Below are 22,118 nucleotides of genomic sequence, written 5' to 3' on the forward strand. Positions count from 1 at the left end.
TTCCAACTAGCCAAAATAACATTTAATTAATCGGATGGTATCAAGATCATCCACAACTATTTGCCTGAACTGAAGATGATTCGGACAGGTGATTGTGAGAGACCACTTATGAGACTCACATGACCGAATAACTAGTTAAACAAATGAGTCTTATAAATTCTCTCTTATGATTAATCACCTATCTGAATCATCTATTATTCGAACATTCGAACAAATAACCGTAAACGATATTAATATGCGGAATGAGTAAAGGTACTTATTAATTCTTATTTAACATTATGGTCAAACATTTGTGATATTAAAAGTGGAGACACAATCAATCATACCATAACCGGCAGCTAGCTAGTTAATAATTCACAACTGCCATAAATTAAAGTGAAGCTGGCAGGTCTTTTTATCCAAAAAGAAATTCACCGTTCATGGATTCGGATAAGATAGAATTAAATTCAGGGAAACAGGCAGGAATGCCAAATGGCCGCCATTCTTAGCATTCTATACCTGTAACGCTAGGGTATATATTGAGAATCTTGAACCCGGTGCCCTCTCTCTCTCTCTCTCTCTCTCTCTCTCTATCGGAAATGTTATTCCTCTACCACCTTCATTTAAGGCAGTCCTATCCATGTGTTGCTTCACGTTGCACGACCCAATACATGTCATGCAAGTGACCGACCAGTTTTGGATGTCATCCGAAACATAAAGCTTATAAACAGACCCTCACCGAACCACCAACTTAATTCCTACTACTTCAATTTACACAACCTTTTCTCTCTTTTAACGTGAAAATCGATCCACTTTTCTTTTAGCTTTCTCCATCATATATTGTTGTCTTCTTCAGCTACCTAGCTCCAGCAACATGGTTTCTGCCGAAGCTGCTCGAACAACCGTTGGTATCCTAGGTGGGTTAGTTAGTAAATATTAGTTTGTTTCATTTCTGACAAAAAAGAAAAGAAAAAAGAAGAAAAAATATATATATATATTACCATTTTTTTTTTTGTTCAGCTAAATTCAAAAACTGATGCGGGGTTCTTTCTGCTTGCTTTCAGGAAACATTATCTCACTTTTCTTGTTCATGTCCCCAGTGTAAGCTTCCTTTCCATATATCTATACACAAATGGCACTGATATTGGCATGCACCCTCCCAGTATTTTGCCCCCATAACAAGAATTAATTCTTGGGAAAAAAAAATTGAAAGAAAAATACAAGTTTGTCTTTTTGGATGGCTTCAAGGGCATTTTTGGCTTTCCAATACCGTTAATCAAGAGGTTCAATCTAAAGGGAGCTAGGCCTTAATAAACCTTATTTTGCTATACCTCCTTCCTCTCTCTCTTTTCTTTAGTTATATCATTTTCATTCGATGAAGGTTGAAGGGTTATATATATATATATATATATAATTTGGAGTTTGGAGTAACATCAACAGAGAGAGTTCCCATTTTAGGAATTGAGATCATATAACCAAACTCAAAATCTTCTTATATCTTTTATTTTTTACTATTTTTTTTTAAAAAAATGATTGGTAGACTTTAAATACATGATCCCGCCACCAAGAATTGTGTATCTGTTGAGTAAGGACTGTTTGGATTCGAACAGCCGATCTCGTGGTATTATCCAAACGAGTCGGCCGCTGACGTTCGCAGGTATATATAAACATATATTTTTTTTCATTTTTAACTATTGGTGATGATGGGATTTAATTTCCAGGCCAACTTTTGTTCAAATATGGAAGAAAGGGTCAGTGGAGCGTTACTCACCAGCACCATATCTTGCAACCATGGTGAACTGCTTGGTCTGGACCTTGTACGGAATGCCCATGGTGCACCCCCACAGCATCCTGGTGGTGACCATCAACGGCTCCGGTATCGCCATCGAGCTCACCTACATAATCCTCTTCTTCATCTTCTCCGACAAGAAAAAGAGGGTCATAGTTTTGCTGGTTTTGCTGGTTGAACTGATATTCATCGGCGTCCTCACAGCTTTGATTCTAGCCCTATCCCATTCGTATAAGGAGCGGTCTCTGATTGTAGGCATCATATGCATTTTGTTCAACGTCATGATGTATGCTTCACCATTGGTTGTCATGGTTAGTCGATCTACTATATGTATTCCCATATATATGGCAAATATGGTACTGATTTTTGGTGAAATTATTTTTCTGTTTTTATAATTTTTTATAATTTCACATGCATGCATGTGTTGGATTAATCTAAGGCATATAAAAACACGTGAAAACAGGTTCGGACTCGTGATCTTTGTTATGATATCATGTTAAATCATTAGTTATTTTAAAATTTTAAATTGTTAAAAAATAGTAAATTTAATTATTTAATTAATATTTTAATGCATGCATGTTTGACAAATGGACATATATATATATATATATATATATATATTTTTGGTAAATATTTGATAGTTGTTACTTCCGGTGCTCATTATTATTTTATTTATATTTATCTTTTAATTTTGACGGTTTGAGATCATTGTAATTTGTCTAATGTTGACGAAGATGCTTTTGTGTGCGGTGCAGAAATTGGTGCTTACCACAAGAAGTGTGGAGTATATGCCTTTTTTCCTCTCCCTCGCTTGCTTTGCCAATGGTCTTGCCTGGAGTACTTATGCTCTTATTCGATTTGACCCCTTCATCCTTGTAATTTCACATACTCTCTCTCTCTCTCTCTCTCTCTCTCTCTCTCTCTCTCCATGATCTTACGCAAAGAAAAAACAAAGAAACAAAGGTTATATATGTTTGTTGTGTTCTTTTCTGTTTACAAAACAAAAACATTAATTCTAAACATAGATACTGTTTTTATTTTTATGTCACACCAAAACACTTTTTTTTTTTTTTTTTTCCTTTTTAAAAAGAAAGAAAAACAAATTAACATTGCAAGTATGACAATGGGTTTCATTTAAAAATTGAGGCTATTGATTTGGTCTCAGGTACCCAATGGGGTGGGATCAGCGTTTGCACTGGCCCAGTTGATTCTCTATGCCACTTTCTATAAATCAACAAAGCGACAGATTGCAGAAAGGAAGAGTAAAGGCCAGGTGAATCTGTCAGAACTGGTGGTGGAAGGAGAAGACTCTGCTAAAAAGGTTGGCAGTGCACCTTAGAATGGTGAGAGACACTCCCATCACCACCGGCGGATGACCGGATGTAACCCACTTCTAAGAAGTGTCGTTATTCTAGGGTGATATATAATATATCACAAACAAATGTAGTTTCTTTCTTGTGCTCACCAACTTTCATAGTGCAATAATGATATTATCACAAACAAATGTAGTTTCTTTCTTGTGCTCACCAACTATCATAGTGCAATAATGATATTATCACAAACAAATGTAGTTTCATTTTTGTGCTCACCAACTATCACAGTGCAGTACTGATATTATCACAAACAAATGTAGTTTCTTTTTTGTGCTCACCAACTATCATAGTACAGTAATGAGTAAATTATACTTTACTATTTTCTCTATGGTTTCGTTTTGGTTTTAGACATTCTTAAAGTTTTTGAGCAGGGGTGGAACTAAAATTTTAGGTTTGGAGAAACATAACTAAAAAACAAGAATTTTGGGGGATGAAAAATTCTTTCAAAGGGTATATCTCATGAAAAACAAATAAATTAGATGGAAATTTAAGCTTTGGAGGGGCACTACTGCTCCAAAGCTATAGCTAGCTAGGTAGCCTAAGTCCACCCCCTGATTTCGAGTAAAAGATATCGGGCTGTTTAGTAAATAATTGTGTTGGGGAATATTTATGTATTGTATAGTAAGAAGTGATAATTGATGTGATATAAAACTTGAGAATGTTTTATAGAAAAGTGAAAAAGTTTTGTTTTTTAGTAGGTTTTTTTTATTTGAATAATAATAAAATATGATTGATGTGATATAAAAAGTGTAAAAAAGTTAAAATGTTTTTTATTCGACTTTTATGGAAAAAGTGAAAAGAAAAAGAGGGAGAGTTGGTAATGGTTTGTCAAACAAGCCGGATATTATTATGATAATTGGGACATTTATTTCCTACACTACTTAAGTATAGGCGTCCATTACAAATGGCCCTCTAGCCTAATAATACTTTTATTCCTTATAAAGGACATTTGATTTTTGATCTACCCATGTAAGTTTTTATAGAGTTTATAAGACGGGGGATTAGGGTTGATTTTTATTATTTTGTTGAATATTACAAAAAGAAAAATAACTACAGGATTGCATTAGCAAAGTACTCTCGAAAAATTTCAATTAAACACCAACACCTATTTAGATGTGAGTATGGCTTGTGTCCCGTGTCATGTATGCACATAACGCAAGTTGGAGTGCCACATCTATAATTGAAGACACGTGACACTCCTAACTTGTGTCATTTGTCCTGTAATGCAAGCTAGAATGTCACATTTATAATTAAGGATACGTGACACCCTATTTTTCATCATTTGTCCTGCTATGCAAGTTAGAGTGCCGCAATTATAATTAAGAACATGTGACACTCCCAATTTGCATCCTATGCACACAAGCATGAATCACAAACCAAAGAACTTCAATATATTTTGAGGATTCCTTACTCGCGCAGAGTTTATATCAGAATATCAATATCTGAATAGAAGAGAATCTTAATCTTAATCACTAGCACAATTTTTAGGTCTAATGACAATGATCTAGGAAAGTGGTACTTCTTTAATTAAACGGAAAATTTCTTACAACTAGAGCGAGACTTAAAACCAAGATCAACAACTTACCCATGCATCCTAACACTACAAGAATGGATATATGTACAGACTCACTAATATGCACAAACTAATCCTCACTCCCCATAGCTCTCACAGGAGCTCCCCAGATTAGCCATTACATCTTGAACCAAAAGCCTGAGGACATTGCTGGCCGACGATCTTGAAATATCTATGCACTCCTGCAGGTCTGAATCACAGGCTATCAATACCCACTCATTATCATCATCCAGATACTTGATACCAAATGTTCCTATTTCGAGTTTCAACCTCTTTGCCACTTCTTCTTTCAGCTCCAAAATACCTGAACTCAAAGAAAGCCGAAACCTGATAATAACTTTCCTAAATGTTGCCTTTATCGTGACACTGTTCATCTCTTTCTTAGCTGTAACGTGTGGCATGGTGTGAGCAAGAGTAGCCATAGATTGGTTAGGAGCCAAACTGGGACATGGTGGGTTAGTCCAACAAAACTCTGGGACCTGCTCATCCAACATAGCATCTGCTACTGAAGGACAAAGATTTCTCAAATCTTTTGAACTTCCAGCATCCTCAATTAGCATTCCACCAAATGTTTCTTGAGGTTCTGTCATCAAAAGACCATCAGGTATTAAGTATGTAGCTGATATATTGGGTGCCCCTGGGGGTTGATATGCCAAATCAGGGCAGCCGCCTACTTTATTGCATTGCTCGTTGATGGAGGAAATATATAGATGCTTTGCCCGTGTGCTTCCATCCGGGGGACTGCCTTGACATGAACCATGTGAAGTAGGAGTCCCGGCGCTCTCTTCACGTGAGCCACTCCTCGTTTTGGACCTGTTTGAGCCTCTAACAAGCTCTGGTGGAGAACTACTACGATCACGAATAAGGTTCTTCGGACTCAACTTTCTTCGTCCTTGCAATAGAACTTCCATCCCAGCCTGTTCGTTGTTTTTGAGTGTTATACCTGTGGGTGATTCATTCTTTTTCTGAGGTTCAGAGAGTTTAAAGGATGGTGATTTTTGTGGATTTGACCTATTCAAACTGGAAGGCTGAGAGTCAACAGCAACAGCAAGAGGACTCGTGGTGAGAGAATTTAAATCAAATGCTCCTTCAGCACCTTGAACAGATTCAATTACATGCTTTAGCTTACAGAGGGAACGGTTGACCTTGTTGATCTTGCGAGATGGCCACCGGGAGATCCCATGCTGCCTACAGATACGCTTCATTGTAGTAGGGCAAACTGTAAAGCAAGAACATTTCAAAGAACAATACATTTTAATTGCCATTGCAAATAAACATCCAGTTTTTTATGTACAAATTCAGCATCACCCACATCTATATAAGAAAAAATTGCAAGCAACAATTTTTTAGTGTATAAGCATACCACCAAGGCTCTTTGCAGCATCTTTAAGACTTCCAGCAAAATATTGTTGGAGAACTTCTAGACTAAGTGATTTCTCAGTTTTTCCACGCTTTCTCTCGGATGTCTTTCTGATCTCCTTATTTTCTAAAGAAGAAAAGTGATCGACACTTTCGCCAACATTATTTGCAATGGTGCCTTTATCATTAATGTCATTTAAGTGCAACACTAACTGCTGTTTTGATGATTCTAACTGCACCACATCTCCCTTATTCAGCAAGCCATCAGGCCTAGGTGGTGATTTCATAGATAAGGGTATTTGTAAAGATTCAAGTCTTGAATCAACTCTCTCATTCGTAGAAACTTGAATGATTTCGACGGATACTTCATCTTCAAGTTCAATACCCGAAGCAACCTTAAGACTCTGGAAATGCTGCTTCATTGTTGCCAATAGGGAGCCCAATAAAATCCGTTGTTCATAGAAGTCTGTAATGCTTGGGGGCAGAAAAAATTCTACAATGTAATCATCATCTCCCGTATGAGTGCTCCTTAAGCAGATGGCAAAACAGCTGGCTAAACCAAACATGCGGGCATAGTGTACTAAGGGGTACTCAGTTTTGCAGAATAGGGTAATGTTTTCACAGAAGCATAAGCTATGGGACGAAAATGCTCTCCCAGCAACCCCCTGATCCTTTTGCAAGTGATGCTCAACACAGGCCTCCCGGAAACCACACATGTGAGCATCTACAACATAGAGGGCCACATCAGTTGTGGACATGCAGACTTGTCCCATGCAACCACCATCAAAGCTAGTACAGCTCTTCTTGAGACCACCACCTTGGGCCAGAACACTGCGATGCCTGCATGGAACCCAAGTCTGAGCCAGAGGTAATTTGTGAGTTTCGCACACCACCGTCAATATTCCCAAAATTTCAGCCAGCGCATTCTGGCGACCTTCATTGCAAATCTGGTTAAAGCATTGCCAAGTATATACATCTGTGAGAAAAAAAAAAAAAAAAAAGGAGGTTGGGGGGGGAAATGAAAGAAAAAACACCATATTTATCTTCTTGGTTCCCAAAAGACTCAGATTTGGCATGCATGATATAGTTGCAGCTCACCTGTGTGTTTGGATGATCCAATATCTTGAAACTTTTCAGATTTACTGCCTGCACAACAACCGAAATTGTGACTGAGGAATCTTGAAATGCTTGAAGTTACCAATATTTTTCAAGGTGAACAATCTCATAGGCAACAACATTTTCCATAAGAATCTCATAAAGAGTAGAATCATCACCTGGCAGTCACCAAATAGGAATGAAGCATGAAGTTTGACATGCACAGCAAGGGGAAAGGAGACCAACCTCAAGTGCTTTGCAGACTTTATCAACCTCAGGTGCATAGTTGATCTTTGTTGAAGTCATGATGATCTCAAGTACACCAACACAGGACTGGCCAGAAGCCTCAAAGACAGGCAATGCCAAGCTTCCCTGAACATTGTTATTCTGGGCATGATTACGACGTGGATACTCTCTGCTGGAGTAATACTGCACATTTGGAGTCCATTCCGGCACTCTTTGCTGGAAAACACGGCCAGGAAGCCCAACCACTCCGTCGTTCTCCTCATCCACAGAAAATGTATATGCCAGAGAGAGCATTCTATACTGATGAAGTCCACTGCTATGTGGACCAAGAACAAAAGGTTGCCCTGAAGTTGTGAGCACATACCGGCTCCCATTCTTTATGGGTGCCCAAACCTGAGCTAGAACATTGTTTTCCGTCACATCTATGAAGTACCGAAGTGCTTGTGTCATCCTCTCCTTGATTACACAATACCCATCTAAATCATCTAGGGGCTTCAGTCCCATAAGTGGAGATGGAACTCTTCTATTATTTCCGATCTCCATTTGCATTTCAGTTGCTGAATTGGGAGTACCTGCATATAGTGAAACTTCAATGAGTGAACTACTGAGTGAAGCCATAATATAACAGAGAAACTGCAAGCAGTGCATAACTGTCCAATTTTTGTTACAGACCATATAGACCCATCACTGATCACCCAATGGAATATATTCAAAACTAGATGGTGATAAAGTCTCCGAGTTAAAGCTCGGGCTCAGCAGGATCAACAAACTCCATCCAATTCACTAATTCAGCTGTCATGCAATTGTCCCTTTGGTTGTCCTGAAACTAAGTAGTAGAAAATAAAATAAACTGGCCAATTAATTAGTTCATGCCCTTTGGTTCCTGATTGTTGGACAAAGTATAGGGGTCAATTTTATTGTTCATTAATTTCTTATATTTCCATGTTTTAGGGTTCTATTTCCTCATTTTGAAAAAAAATAGGGTCAATTCATGAATGTTATAACTTGGGAGTCGAATTTTCTACCAATCGCAATCCGTAAAACGAAAAATCTAATTATTCATATTTCAGTAAAATTCTCTTTTAGATTTCTCTTAGTTTCTGGTACACCAGAGTTCTTTCGAGGGTTCAAGAAAAGCCCTTATGGATATAAGGGCATCTACCCAAAATGAGATTTAGTCCTACCACACTTTTCATTCTGCGTCAATTCCTAAGAGAAGGGCCATATAACCATAATTCTCTCAGTTTAATCCTTCTCTTTTTCTGTCATCCAGGATTTTCGTGCTTCATTTTCTTTCTCTTTTAAAATATTAATTAAATCCATCCTTCTTCTTTTTAATCAGTTTTAGCTTAGATGTGTAATCAAAGCAAGTGTTCTTGAGTGTTAGACTATTGATTAACTTATTAAATTCACTATTTTCTATGAATTTAACATTAATTCATCATTTTCTATCAGTTTTACTTAGTGTTAAGTATTAATTAAATGATTAGCAACAAAAAAAAAGCAATATCAATTTAACCTTTCGATCGGTAATTTATCATTTTCAGCAACCGAACAAAGCAAAAGCACCAAGAACCAAACTTTTCCACTCAGTTTCAAACTTTCACTACAACATCTCCCATCCAAACAAAGCAAATAATAATAATAATAAAAAATCATAATCCAATCCAAGAAGGAATACGAAACTCACAGGAGAGCAATGGAGAGGAGTCCGGGGGAGCAGAGGTGGCATGCACTGCGTCGTCGTTTCCATCTGCGAAGGCCCAGGGAGGAGAGAAGAGCTGGTCGGAGAGTGGTGACATGGGATTGTGGCTAATGTTGTCGATGTTGTTGTCGGAGAGCAAGAGGATCTGATCCCACGACCAGGAGTCATCTAGATTATCGAAGTCCATGATCAACGCCTCTACTCTCTCCTCCTCCTCCTCCTCCTCCCCCGTTGACTTGGGTTCCTCCGGTTCGGCCATTTCCACGGACTTTCTTTTCCCGGGATTTGCTTTCCGATAATGTAAGAGGTTGAAAGAGAGGAGGGTGAGGTAATCCAATCCAATTTGCACTTTGCAGTGTCTGATTCCATTTCCAACGGAATCCAACAGCTTGTAATAGTTGAGTCAATAGAGATAAACTAATGGGGATTGATACTATGTTGCACCTCCTACCCAACCAGGATTAAGCTCCCTTGGATCTGCAATTTCAATAAAATAATAAAAGAAAAAGTAAAAACAAAAAAAGTTAATAGGTTGTCGTGACACTCTTTAAGGGGTACGGAAATTAAGATCCTATAACAGTTACCTGTTTAAATTGTTAGACAGTTTTTACGAGAAGGTCATTAGGATTCATGATAATTTAAAATTTATTTGAACAGATAGATCTTATACGAAATATCTCACAATAATTGCTGGATAGTTAATTGACGTAGATTTTCATTCAGATTGGAAGGTGTTGCGGTGAGTCGAGAGTCTTGGAGTGATGCGACTACCTTTTAATGGCACCATCCCTTATGGTTTGGGAAGTGATTCAAATACCATCAAGATTTGAGAATAGCCCTTAGAGATGTGGTGTGACCGTTGCCCGAATGATCGAGAGTCTTGTGTGATGACCTTTGTTAATAGATTGAGGTTTTTCGGCCACGAACCAAAGAATTTCCAAATTTGTATTATGTGTTATATGCTATGATTGAACACCTTAGTGTGTCTCCAACCACCTAAGCAAACTCTCTTTAATAATTCAACCATAAAATAAATACACATAATAAACAAATGCTAGTGCCTCTAATGTGCATAGCTAATGTGATGTTTAATTAAAGCAAAACTTACTTTTCACTAATTAATTAATATTTGCTGATTCAACTTCAACTCAAATGTGAGAACCAGTTGAAAAAAAAAGGCAAAATAATTACGGATATTTTAGATCCTTGAAGAAATAAATTTCAAATTTTATTATATTGTAGCTTCTACTATAAGTTATTCACAAATTGACCCAACAACTTATGTGATATTTACCACATAAGTTATAAACTAATTAAATTTATCTTTTCATTTATTTTTTTTACTTCATATTTTTACCATTAAGATACTGTTACGTAAATTTGTAAAAAGATTATACTAAAAAACTATAGTAATCCAAACATTTTTTTCTTAATTAATATAATTGTAGCTTGTTGTCTTAGGCCTACTCTAATTATTCTCAATGTTGTGTGGGGTACAATAAAAAGATGAAATTAAGCTAACCAATGTTTTTTTTTATTGAGAGACACAATTAGAACAAGTTAGGAAGTAGTCAAAGTGGTGCTATTATTAATTATTATTATTATTATTTTTTTTTTTGAAGGGGCTATTATTAATTATTATGATCATAGAAAGGACCCCACAAGATTAATTTGATTATAATATTAGTGTAAAATATCTGGATGTTGATTTTGAAAATAGTACAATGATATTCTATATTCGTTTGGGGAGCAGTGTAGAGATTCTCATACAAGTAAACACTTTGTTTGTATAAATCATTGGCGATATTGACAAATTAATTTCATTGATTTATAGTCTCATTTTTCTGCGATTTTGTTGGTAAAAAATACGTTGTTAAATAAAATTACAGAAAACGTATTATTTGATACTGCATATTCAAAAAAATTGTTGTATACGTTTAAAACAAAAAAGAAAAAAAGAAAAAAAGTATGATTCTAAAAATTAAATTGCAACTTTAAATCTTAAATCGTGATTTTACCAAATGGTTAACTGTATTTTCTTTTTGTTTTTTTAAAATAAAATCACATGTTTTATGTTTTTGAAACCGCAAATTTAATTAGACCTTTATTGTTAAGGGTCCACTTAAATTTAATCTTTTTTGAATGTTTGTCTTTTCATAACGGTCATTGAAAGTTTATCTTATCTTAACTGTCATTTTTTTTTCAAAAAATCTGTCATATGCTTTATACTATAAATAAGACAATTTCCTCCACAATTATCATTCACCGCAACCGATACTTATTTTCCATTCAATTTTTATTTTTACTCTTATGGCTCGTTTTTTATTTTGAGTCGCTCTTTTCTTTCTAAAATCCTTCATGATGACCAAAGTCAAAAGTGCATATACAATGACTAAAATCAAAAGTGCACATACTGGGATGGATTTTCTTTTTTTCTTTTTTTTTTTTTTTCTTTTTTGAACAGAAACGATAATCTTTCATTGATATGGTGAATAACCTAAGGCTTACAACTTGAAAATAAGGGACAAGCCCCCCATTCTCTAAACCAGAAGGATCTGGCTTAATAAACAGCTGCACAAGCAGAAATACAACTTTTACAAGAAAGCCATTTGAGCCTCTTTACGTTAATGCTCGCTTTCTAAAGAAAAGAGTTCAGATCTAGCAATTAGCCAACAAAATATTCCCGTAAAAATTGAACCCAAACACAAGCAGACTGTGACCCAAGAAAAGAGAAAAAACACACGACACTGAAGCAGAGATCACCCAAAAAGCAAGCTGCCGGCAGTGGAGGAAAAAGGCCAAGAAGCCGGACTGCGGCGCGTGTGTACGTACACGCGCCGACACCGGCGCCACCCAGACAGAGGACCGACGCCGGACGACCGAAAACCGCCAAGATCGACCAGAAAAAAGCGACGCTTGGCTCACACGCGCACCAAACATGGATTTTCATGATAGAATTAGAAACTGATATATTTTATATTCAGACAAATGGAAAATTCCAAATGGGTATCTCTCATTTTTTTTTTTCTTTTTTTTTAAAAAAAAAAAAGAAAAAGAAAAAGAAAAAGAAAAAAGGCCAAAAGTAACCAACAATTATAAATTCTCCCAAAAAAAACAACCACATACCCACAAAGCAACAACATTATTGATAAGCAATCAAAAGCTCCAATTCTTGACCAAAAGGAAAATAAAATAAAAATAAAAAAGAATAGGAAAAATTATAGTATAACCCTCTAAATTACCACTCATTTTGCAACTAGTCTCATAAACTGTCAACACTACGACTCTGGCCTCCCAAACTACCAAAATGTTGAAAAATGATCATTTTGGCAAAATATGCCCATAATATCCATGCCACATGTCATTTTTCAATTAAAAAATAAAAAATTTGAAAAAAAACACTAAACTAAAAAAACTTAGATTTTTTTTTTTAGTTTAAAAAAGGAAAATGCTTCGGAAGGGGGTCGCATGATTCAATGTAAAATTTACAAAAGGAAAAATAATATATAAATTAGATGGAAAAATTAAGTGAAAAAAAAAGGAAAGGAAGAAGAAAATCACAAAAAAATAAAAACAAAAAATGGAAAATACTAATATAATATAAAATAAATATATTTTGTATATACTTTTCCTTGTTCCAAAGAAGTTGATAGGTATACCCTTCAAAAAAAAAAAAATTTGATCCTTCCTTTTTTAGAAAAAATAAAAAATAAAAAAAGTATTTTTTAGTTTAGTTTTTTTTTAATTGAAAAATGACACGTGGCAGGGGTATTATGGGCATATTTTGTCAAAATTGGCATTTTTCAAATGTTTTGGTAGTTTGGAGAGCCGAAGTCGAAGTGTTGACAGTTTCTGGGGCTAATTGCAAAATAGATAGTAATTTGATGTAATACCCCGTATTTTAAGATATTGAATAAAATATCTTAAAATATGATTTAAAGACTATTAATAGGAATAACATACGTACGAATATTTGTGAAATAAATATTCATCAAGATAGGTATAAATATTTAAGAGATTAAATATTTATAAATATATTTATAAGTGTATAAGAGTTAAAATATATGATATAAGTGTATAAGAGACTTAGCACCCATGATTGTAAGGGTGTCAAGTTTTCATAAGATCCACGAATTCAACATGAAAACAATACGAAATTAGAGAGTTATGGTTAAAAAATCTTACCCGTTTAATTAAATGAGTTTTTTTTTTTTTTTTCTAAATTTTTTTTTAAGGATGATAGCATATATGATATGTACGTATATAGAAGGTCGTATAAATACTTCAAATTAAGATTAGTTAAAAGATAGAAATATCACCGGCCGGTATATAAGTTGAGTGACATATATATGGATATATATCTAACTCTCTTTAAGGTGAATTGACTGACTATATGAGAATATTTTTGTTTGATATTATTTCAATATATTGATGGCGGCAGATTCACTAGTGCATCATCCTTAAGAATTAAGAGACAACAGTCCAACCATGTGTGCTGTATATGAGCTCGTCTATACGGAGGACGAGGGTCAGATCCTCGTCCTACGTGGCACCTTTTTTAGTTTTTTTTTTTTTGTTATTTAAAAAAATATATAAAAAAAAAATTCTAAAAGAAAAGGCGTGAAAGACTTTTCCCCTTTCCCCCTGTTTCAGAAAATCCATTTTCCTCAAAATTTCAAAATCCCCAAACCTCATCCCTCCATCTCCACCATCCCCCTCCCCCACCCACCGCCGACCGCTGCCGCCCACGACCACTCCGACCATGCTGGATGCCACTCGCCTACCAAGCCGACCGTTTCAGCTTCCCCCTCACCCACTGACAGCGTTTCAGCTTCTCTCCACCACGAGTACCGCCGATCGCCACCCACCGCCAACCAGGAGCTCCAAATTTTTTCCCCCTCCTCATCTCCTCTCCCACGCTTCTCCATCCTCCCCCCTCACCTCCGGTCGAAAGCCATTTCGACCACGACCACGCCGCACGCTGACCGTTCCGACCACCGTCAATCTCTCTCTCTACGATCAGTTTCCCTCTCTCTCTCTCTCTCTCTCTCTCTCTCTCACTTATTTGTGGTTTTTTTTTGGGGGGGTTTCTCAAACCCCTTTGCTTACCGTGCTTATCTGTCTATGGAGAAACTTGGGGGTGCGACTAGATAGATCATGTCTGATCTCCTAAAAGGGCTGTCAATATTACCATTAATAGGTACTCTTCTACTGTTCACAATTTTTTTTGTAATGGTTTCTCTTTGTTAATCCTTCCAATCTTTAGTCTGTGGTTCCCTCCAGGGCTTTCTCCTTTATGCAGTAAACATTGATATGTTTTTTTACAAACCTAGGATTTCTTTATTTCTGGGCACCGGATCTATTTATGGTAAGAAGTAGCAAAACATTTTTAAGATTATACAAAAGAAAGATTGGCCTGTTGGTATCTAAAATGGTCATTCCAACCCACTGCCACATAGATAGGCTTATTTCTGGTCTTCTAGTTTCTTGAACTTTGGCATCTTGCAAGATGATACCTATCTGAGGGTTGGAAATTTTTGTCAATAGCCTTAGATTCAGACTTCCACCATGCTTAATAGGAAATGGATTTAGTAGCCTAGAATTTAGAAATTTCACTTTTTCTGATCTGCGTATGATGTCAAAACTGGTGAATATACTTGCACTGGTACTTGTTTTGCTTTGTCGTGTGTGGACAAGGATTTCTTCTTAACCATTACCACTTGATTGGCAGTTATTATGGGACTTGTAGTAATTTATGTTCAATATTTTAAGTGTGGCAGTGTTTGTGACTGAAGTGCTCTGTTTGGTTGCCATTGTAGGTCCGTGCTGTCATGGAAAAATATCCTCCTTATCAGTCTATTTTTGCTAAATTATCCTATGGAGAGAGCCAGATGCTAGACAAGGCATTCTATGAAGAGGAGGTGAAAAGGCTTTGCTTAGCATTTGAGCAGCAGGTTTGTATTTCAGCAATTGAGTAGCCATTTTTATGAGAGTGAGAAGATTGCCATGCCTGATTACATCTAGCTTCTTTAGTCATTTCAAACCGTTGTTGTCTTCTAATTCTTGTTGACTGTTAATAAGCTATTCATGTTTACTCCTGATGTATCTTGTGCTTTGTGGTTTGCAGTTCCATTATGGTGTTTTCTTTGCTTACATGAGGTTGAGGGAGCAGGAGATAAGGAATTTGATGTGGATTTCTGAATGCGTGGCTCAGAATCAGAAGGCCAGAGTTTATGACAGTGTTGTCTTCATCTTTTAGTTCAATTTTTGACTCGGAAGAAAAAGTAATTTGTTCTTTTGCATAATCTTCTGTAAATCACCTCCCTCTCATCCTCCAATGTTTAGCAGAGATACCTACCTCTCCCTTTGTGAGATTGTGTTAAAAATTATAGTTTTTGTTTGTTTGTTTATTAGGAAAGTTATTGTATAAGATTGGTAGAATATATTCTTGTTGTAAGAAGAAATTGGATTTTATTTATCGTGTTTCAAAATAATAAGAATAATACTTTGGTGGTCACATAAAAGTAATACCTATTACCTTGGTTGTTGCTCTCCCTGCGCATCAGTAGAATGGTTGAATAACCTCCAGAAGTCGGTTATTGGAATGCAATAGATTGTAATCCATGGATATGAAAGTTGCTTAAGAGGGAATGCATGCAGTTGGCGTTGAAAAATAAAAGTACCGATTGATGAAGAAACACTATCAAATTGCTCTAGCCTTTTCATTGGATTTTTTAATTTTATTTCAAGCATTGTATGTTATAAAGATATAGAGAAGTTTATATCTTTATGTTGTAATATTGGATTTTGAAGAGGCACTATAGGTGTTGTTGGACTTGTATTGTCATCTTATTTTGTACCGGATGTGATTATCTAGCTGTTTTGCTTTGTACATGCACTCACTGCATTTAAAAATCAGGTCATTAAAGACATATATAGCTATTTTGTACATGCAAATTTTAGTGCAGAATTCGACTCTTTTTCTTCTCAAACATCAACAGGACACAAAGATTTGGCATAATCCACTTTGTTTCACTCAAGCACTCTAATTTGGCAACTCATCATCATACTTGACACCAAATTTAAACAATTTACTAAGGTCCATTTAAACTCTAAGGTTCAAAGGAAAATTTACTACAAAGAGAATTTTTTTTTTTTTTTTTATCAAAATATAACATAGTAAATAAATTAACAGTGACAAAGTGCACGAGTTTTCATCTTTAACATATTCACATCCATCTACCCGCGGTTCTAAAACCAAACTTCAATCTTTTTGAGCTCAATGTTGCCTTCGCAAAGAGCTAAAACATTACGGAAGAAAAATTACAAGAACAAAAAGAAGAAAAAGAAAAAAAAGAAAAAGAGAGAGAGCACAAAATAGTGCCAAAACAACAACAAAATACATTGTAACAGTGTTTGATCTTCAAGTAAGTTTCTACTTTGCTTCATCTTCACTCTAAGGAAGTTCATCTTCATCTTGAGACAAAAGTCGACCTTTTTTTTTTTTTTTTTTTATCTTCGATTAAGTTGCATTGGTCCATCTTCACCCCGAGGGTGTTCTCAAAGGTTTAGGCTTTCAACAATGGCAAGGAGCCCCTACACTTTTGAAACTAGTATTCTGAATTTATATGGCCAAGATAAATGAGTAATGTATTTGTGGAAACAAGTTTGATCACACCTTAATTACATATACGTATGAAAGAATTCCAAGGATGCAAGCAAGTAGTAGTGACAAAGTTTAACTACTAGAAAACCACAAATAAAAAAAGTAAAACATTATGTTGCACTAATTCAAGAAGCATTTGGATTTCCATGAAAATTAAAAGCAAACTTCTTTCACCCTTTTGCATTTTCGAATTTCATGATCATCTATCATTGCAACTGAATTTATTGTAAAACCTATACAAGAACTTAGTAATACCAAAAAAATGCAAAAAAACCACACATCACTTAGAAGCAGTTAAATCTAATGATAAGTAAGAAAAATGGTTAACAAACCACCCACCAGTAACAAAAAAAAAAAAATTCAAGAGATCTATTTTCTTTGAAAAAGCCAAAGCAGACAACTCAAATACGTGGGAGTACTGCACAAGAATCTCTTATCCATATGTACAACCAGATCATTGAAGTAGTGAACAACATCGGGTCTAATTAGTGCTTGCTCAGAGTAGTTGGCAATTACTCTACAATCAAATCAACAAATAAAAAAACATTTTCTACACCACAAATTTCTCAAGCTCATCCGATAAATATCCAAAAACCGAAGAAAACATTGCAATCCTAATAAAAGTTTCTAGCAAACGAAACAGATAATAACAAAAATTAACCAACATATGACCATACAGCCATTTGCAAGAAAGAAAGAGAACCGAAACATTAGCACAATCTATAAAATGGAAATTGGCAATGCCATCTGCCATTTAGTTTAAGGTAGGGTCTAGGATCTGTTTGGTTATCTGTGTAGATGGAAGCAACATTAAATCATTATTTGAACTTTTGAAGAGAAATAAAGAAAACAGACAATTAGTTGTGGAAATCATTTTTCGGTACTTTATCATGTTCAAGCTCCAAGAAAGTGGAAAAATTAGTAGGCTGTTTCTTTCTCCTAAAGCTTTGTTTGCTTGAAGAACTGGCGCTGCTACGTTTATATCCTAGTGAATCATATTTGATTAATTGTAGTTAGGTAGTACTGTGATTTTCTGAACAAGAACCTGAAATATCTTTACGACATGAGCCATCAACGAATACAAAAAAGAACAGGAATTTTTGAACAATAACAAATACAAAACCATAGAAACCATGTCAAACCAAAAAATCAAGACCTGCTGCAAATATTTATTCAAAACTCAAATTAACACCTACCCATACCAAGAAATCAAGAAAAAACCATGGATAAGTCAGAGAGAGAGATTGATCGACTGTGGGTCTGCGTTGGAGCTTTTGGTTGGCGGTGGGTGGCGATCGGCGGTGCTTGTGGGGGAGAGAAGCTGAATCGATGTCAGTGGGTGAGGGGGAAGCTGAAACGGTCGGCTTGGTAGGTGTGCGGCGTCCAGCATGGTCGGAGTGGTCGTGGGCAGCAGCGGTCGGCGGTGGGTGGGGGAGGGGGACGGTGGAGATGGAGGGATGAGGTTTGGGAATTTTGAAATTTTGAGGAATTTGGGTTTTCTGAAATGGGGGGAAAGGGGAAAAGTCTTTCACGCCTTTTTTTTTGAATTTTTTTTTAAATAATAAAAAAGACTAAAAAATGTGCCACGTAGGATGAGGGTCTGACCCTCGTCCTCCGTATAGACGAGCTCGATGTATATGGGTCTGAACTATACTGCAAAGCAAAAGCTTTATTAAAGAAACACCTTTTTCTCACCCAATATTCTTTAAGTATATTATTGTACAATCTATGGGTGACTTTTGATATCTATCTATATTGTATATTGAGGGATGGTAATACAAATTGAAATTCCCTTACATTTACGTTTACATTTACCAACTATATAATTACCATAATAATAAGAAAAATCTATGTCAAGGGAAGCATAATAGCTACAACCTACGATGCATTTATTGGAGATTGAAACTCAGAATCCTTCTTAAAATATGTGAGGATACTTGAATTGATATCAAGCTAAGGACAAAGCCATCAAATTGGAAGAAAAGAAGAATCATTCCATTTGACAACCATGATATGACGTTCCGAGTGTTATTTCTTTTTCTCATTCCTTATTTAGTGGAGCACTTATTCACTGATAATTTAGTTAACCATACCTATATAAGTGTCTTTGTGCCAAATAATCGGAATATGATCCTATTCATTTCAAGTTAAAATGGTAAATTCGTTTTCTTTTTTTGTCAAGTTTGAATTGTATTGAGACATAGTATAATTTATATATAAACTATATAGATCAACTTTAATACTACTCATTTAATTAAATGGGTAAAATTTTTAAACTCTAAACTGTTAATTTCTCATTGAATTCATGTTAGATTTGTTGGTCATGTAAAGTCAATCTCACGATTTTCTCAGCTTCTCTCTCTCTCTCTTTTCTTGCAGACAACAGAGATCTCGTCGGTGCTGAGGGAGGGAGGCCAGCCTCCTTCCCCCCGGCTTTGGTTTTGTCCCTTAGTCCTCTTGGACTAAGGTTTTGGTTCCTCCTGAGTTTTCTCAGTAGAGGCTAGCGTTCTCCCAGCCATTAAGGCTGTGGAGTTGTTGTTCCCCTAGCCTATCAAGGCTATGGTGGTTTGTTTGTGTTTTTTCTTTTCTCTTTCTCTTCTTCTTAGCAGGAAGGCTCAAATGTAGGTGTTGTAGCTTGGGATTGTGGCGGGTTTCGTGTCTTTTACGGAGGTTTTGGCCGGTTTATTCAAAATTTGGTCTTCATCTTTGGTGCCAGATCTACACTCCTCCGGTGTTTATTTCATGACACGCGCCCCCCAGCGGCATTCACCATCGTCGTCCGCTCCAGCTGCCGGAAGCTCAGGCCACGGCGGTACTCGGTTCCCGGCGCGTGGACGGCACGGCTTGAATGCCTGTCGCTCTTCGGCGCGCGTGTTGGCCACGTTCCACCTTTTATGGCCGTGCACGGCGTTGGTTGGGGTCTACAGTGGTCGTTCCTCTATTGGGTGGTACCGGGGACGGCGCGTGTCCTCCACGCGCCGCCGTCTCCGGCAGATTCCGCCATTGTCTTACTGCCGGCAGCTGCTTTGGGTTTTTCTGTTTTCTGTGTACATTCCCATGTGTCTACTGTGGATCACAGTTTGTCTATTTGTAATGTACAAATGTTCATGGGCTTATTTGGTGTCTGGGTAGACTAGGCCAATCCTCTTATGTTGATTGTATGGGCTTTAATTGTAAAGAGGTGATTTATTTGGGGTCCTTGTAATATTTGTGGATTGTAATTAGGCAATTGCTTCAAGTCAGACTTGTTTCTGACTTAAGGTTTAGGGGGGTCTTGTACCTTTATCCTTGTACTTGCCCTTGGGGCGTTTCAGTAATATATGATAGCAAATGCTATCTTGTTCAAAAAAAAAAAAAAAAAAAAATTTGTTGGTCATGTCAACAATTGTCAGCTCTTATATTACGTGTCGGATTCGGGTCATGTCGAGATATGAGTATAAGATTATATAGGTCTACCCTAAATTAAACGGGTCAAATCTCTTGTTCTAACCCACTAATTTCCTGTTAGGTTCAGGTTGGGTTCATATATATATATATATATATATATATATATATATATATATCATTTAAAATTTGAAATATACATCATAATATCATGGAACAAAACAAAATTTTGATCCTAAAATAGTAATTACAAACTGAGATAACTATGAAACGCATTAATTAAAGGTGTTGAAATAACTTTCATGGAACATAATGAATTTGGGGATATAAAATTAAGTTACAGTTGTAGTTCCCTTATCTTAATCACTTTTTCATGCAACCATATTTTACAAAGGTGCTCTAATCTTCTCCACTCAATAAGATTCTGATACTCTTAATGATTATTTAAGAAAGCACTAGAAAACACTAATCACATATTTGCTAGATATAACCTTGAAAGTATTAGTTATTATTAGACTTTTTAAAATCACTTTATATAACCTAATTCCACCAATTAAACATACCCAATATGGAACTCAACACAAATTCATGTCGAACTTAATTAACAAGATCCCTGAAACGCCTTTATAACTCCTAATTAATTATAATATATATAAGATGGTAAGATCCGTGGATAATTAGTCTCTTAATATTGGGCAAAGCATATAATTATTAGATAAACCATGAAACAATATCTTTATGTATAAATTTGTGATTATTAAATTCATCTTGATATTAATTGATAATATTTGTTTTAATAATGCTAAAAATCACATTTTTATCCTACAATTATCCCATAATTTTGATATGACAATCACATGTTGATGTAGTAATGCTAGAAAATGGTTGATGATACCTGAAAATTTCTTTAAAGGAGAGAGTTAAGGGAATCGTAATTCTGATAGGATTATTTGAAGATACCTGAAAATGGTTGCCTGCCCTTAATTCCTTGTGTCAAGTGTCTACTAATAGGGTACGGTGTAGGCCAAGCCTTGACAACTAAACATGAGACTCAAGCGAAAGATATCAAACAAGCAACTATTGATTGGCATTGTAATGTTACATCTAAATAACAGAGGGTGGAAGCGTAAATATAGGCTTTAGGATCTAATTAAGATTGAAGAACTAGATTTAGTCAAAAATCCAGGCAACCAAATCCGGCTCTACTTCACTTGAATTGATTCTTGCATGTGAATAATACTGTTCAAATCCACTGCCCATTCAAAAAAAAATAAAAATAAACCAACACTAACATTTATCTTCTCTTGCATTATTATTTGGGCATGACCTACCTGTCCGAATAAATAGTCAAATAGTTCAAATTTTATTTGGTCTGATGGTTCTATATGAACTCGATCTCTTACAAATTGCTGGATAGGACTACTACATGTGATTCTGCAGCCAGCTACCAAAGCTTTGAGAGCCTTCGTTAATGCAGACAAAGAAGCATGGCAATGCCATATCTAGCTTTTCAAGGTTTCATGTGCAGCCAGGCTTTTCACGGTATCTCCAACAAAGCAATGTGGTCACACATACACACGTACACGTAAGTAGGTGAAGCTTTAGGTCAATTTATATAAATAAATTTCGCCTTCATGTAGAGAATTAAAGGATGTGTGCCACGTGCATGGCCACTGCATACTAGAGAAAGTGGGTCAATTCATCACACATCACCATTTGGAAAAGTGTCAATCGATCTGAACTTGGGTCGTTTGTGATATATAAACTGTCACCATCTGCTTCACGTGAACCCCCCATCCTCTCTCCCTCTTTCTGTATACATGGGTCCCTCTAAATTACGACGCCGGCCAGTCTTACAATTACTACTCCACTCATTATATATGATTGTATTAAGTCATTCTAATGGATCTATATCTATCTATGATCTATCATCCTCTCTCTCGATCTCT

General features: G+C 36.0%; 2 protein-coding genes and 1 long non-coding RNA gene across 3 annotated transcripts; 2 read left to right on the forward strand and 1 right to left on the reverse strand.

Annotated features, from left to right (window-relative positions):
- Positions 1–551: 551 nt before the first annotated feature.
- LOC133854377 (bidirectional sugar transporter SWEET4-like) lies at positions 552–3,418 on the forward strand. Its single transcript, XM_062290562.1, has 5 exons — positions 552–896; positions 1,044–1,080; positions 1,701–2,079; positions 2,524–2,643; positions 2,934–3,418. The coding sequence occupies exons 1-5, from the start codon at positions 854–856 to the stop codon at positions 3,105–3,107; spliced, it is 753 nt and encodes a 250-aa protein (XP_062146546.1). The 5' UTR covers positions 552–853; the 3' UTR covers positions 3,108–3,418.
- A 1,228-nt stretch (positions 3,419–4,646) lies between these two features.
- Positions 4,647–9,509, reverse strand: LOC133854311 (protein NLP7). The gene is made up of 5 exons (XM_062290446.1): positions 9,105–9,509; positions 7,415–7,986; positions 7,172–7,219; positions 6,078–7,020; positions 4,647–5,933 (listed from the first exon to the last, which is right to left on the reverse strand). The coding sequence occupies exons 1-5, from the start codon at positions 9,376–9,378 to the stop codon at positions 4,792–4,794; spliced, it is 2,979 nt and encodes a 992-aa protein (XP_062146430.1). The 5' UTR covers positions 9,379–9,509; the 3' UTR covers positions 4,647–4,791.
- A 4,292-nt stretch (positions 9,510–13,801) lies between these two features.
- LOC133854499 (uncharacterized) lies at positions 13,802–15,583 on the forward strand. The gene is made up of 3 exons (XR_009896816.1): positions 13,802–14,319; positions 14,939–15,073; positions 15,247–15,583. It is a non-coding gene; the product is annotated as an uncharacterized LOC133854499 (long non-coding RNA).
- The last annotated feature ends 6,535 nt before the right edge of the window (positions 15,584–22,118 follow it).

The sequence above is a fragment of the Alnus glutinosa genome, chromosome 13 (assembly GCF_958979055.1).
Source record: "Alnus glutinosa chromosome 13, dhAlnGlut1.1, whole genome shotgun sequence".
In the NCBI taxonomy this organism is placed as follows: Eukaryota; Viridiplantae; Streptophyta; class Magnoliopsida; order Fagales; family Betulaceae; genus Alnus; species Alnus glutinosa.

Bases quoted from the DNA above. Each gene is read 5' to 3' on its own strand.
- LOC133854377 (XM_062290562.1), top strand. From the start codon at position 854: ATGGTTTCTGCCGAAGCTGCTCGAACAACCGTTGGTATCCTAG. The intron at 1,081-1,700 runs GTAAGCTTCCTT...TTTAATTTCCAG, and splicing joins TTCTTGTTCATGTCCCCAGT to GCCAACTTTTGTTCAAATAT. The intron at 2,644-2,933 runs GTAATTTCACAT...ATTTGGTCTCAG, and splicing joins GATTTGACCCCTTCATCCTT to GTACCCAATGGGGTGGGATC.
- LOC133854311 (XM_062290446.1), bottom strand. From the start codon at position 9,378: ATGGCCGAACCGGAGGAACCCAAGTCAACGGGGGAGGAGGAGGAGGAG. The intron at 7,220-7,414 runs GTTGGTCTCCTT...GTTGTTGTGCAG, and splicing joins AAGTCTGCAAAGCACTTGAG to GCAGTAAATCTGAAAAGTTT. The intron at 5,934-6,077 runs GTATGCTTATAC...CTTGCTTTACAG, and splicing joins TGCTGCAAAGAGCCTTGGTG to TTTGCCCTACTACAATGAAG.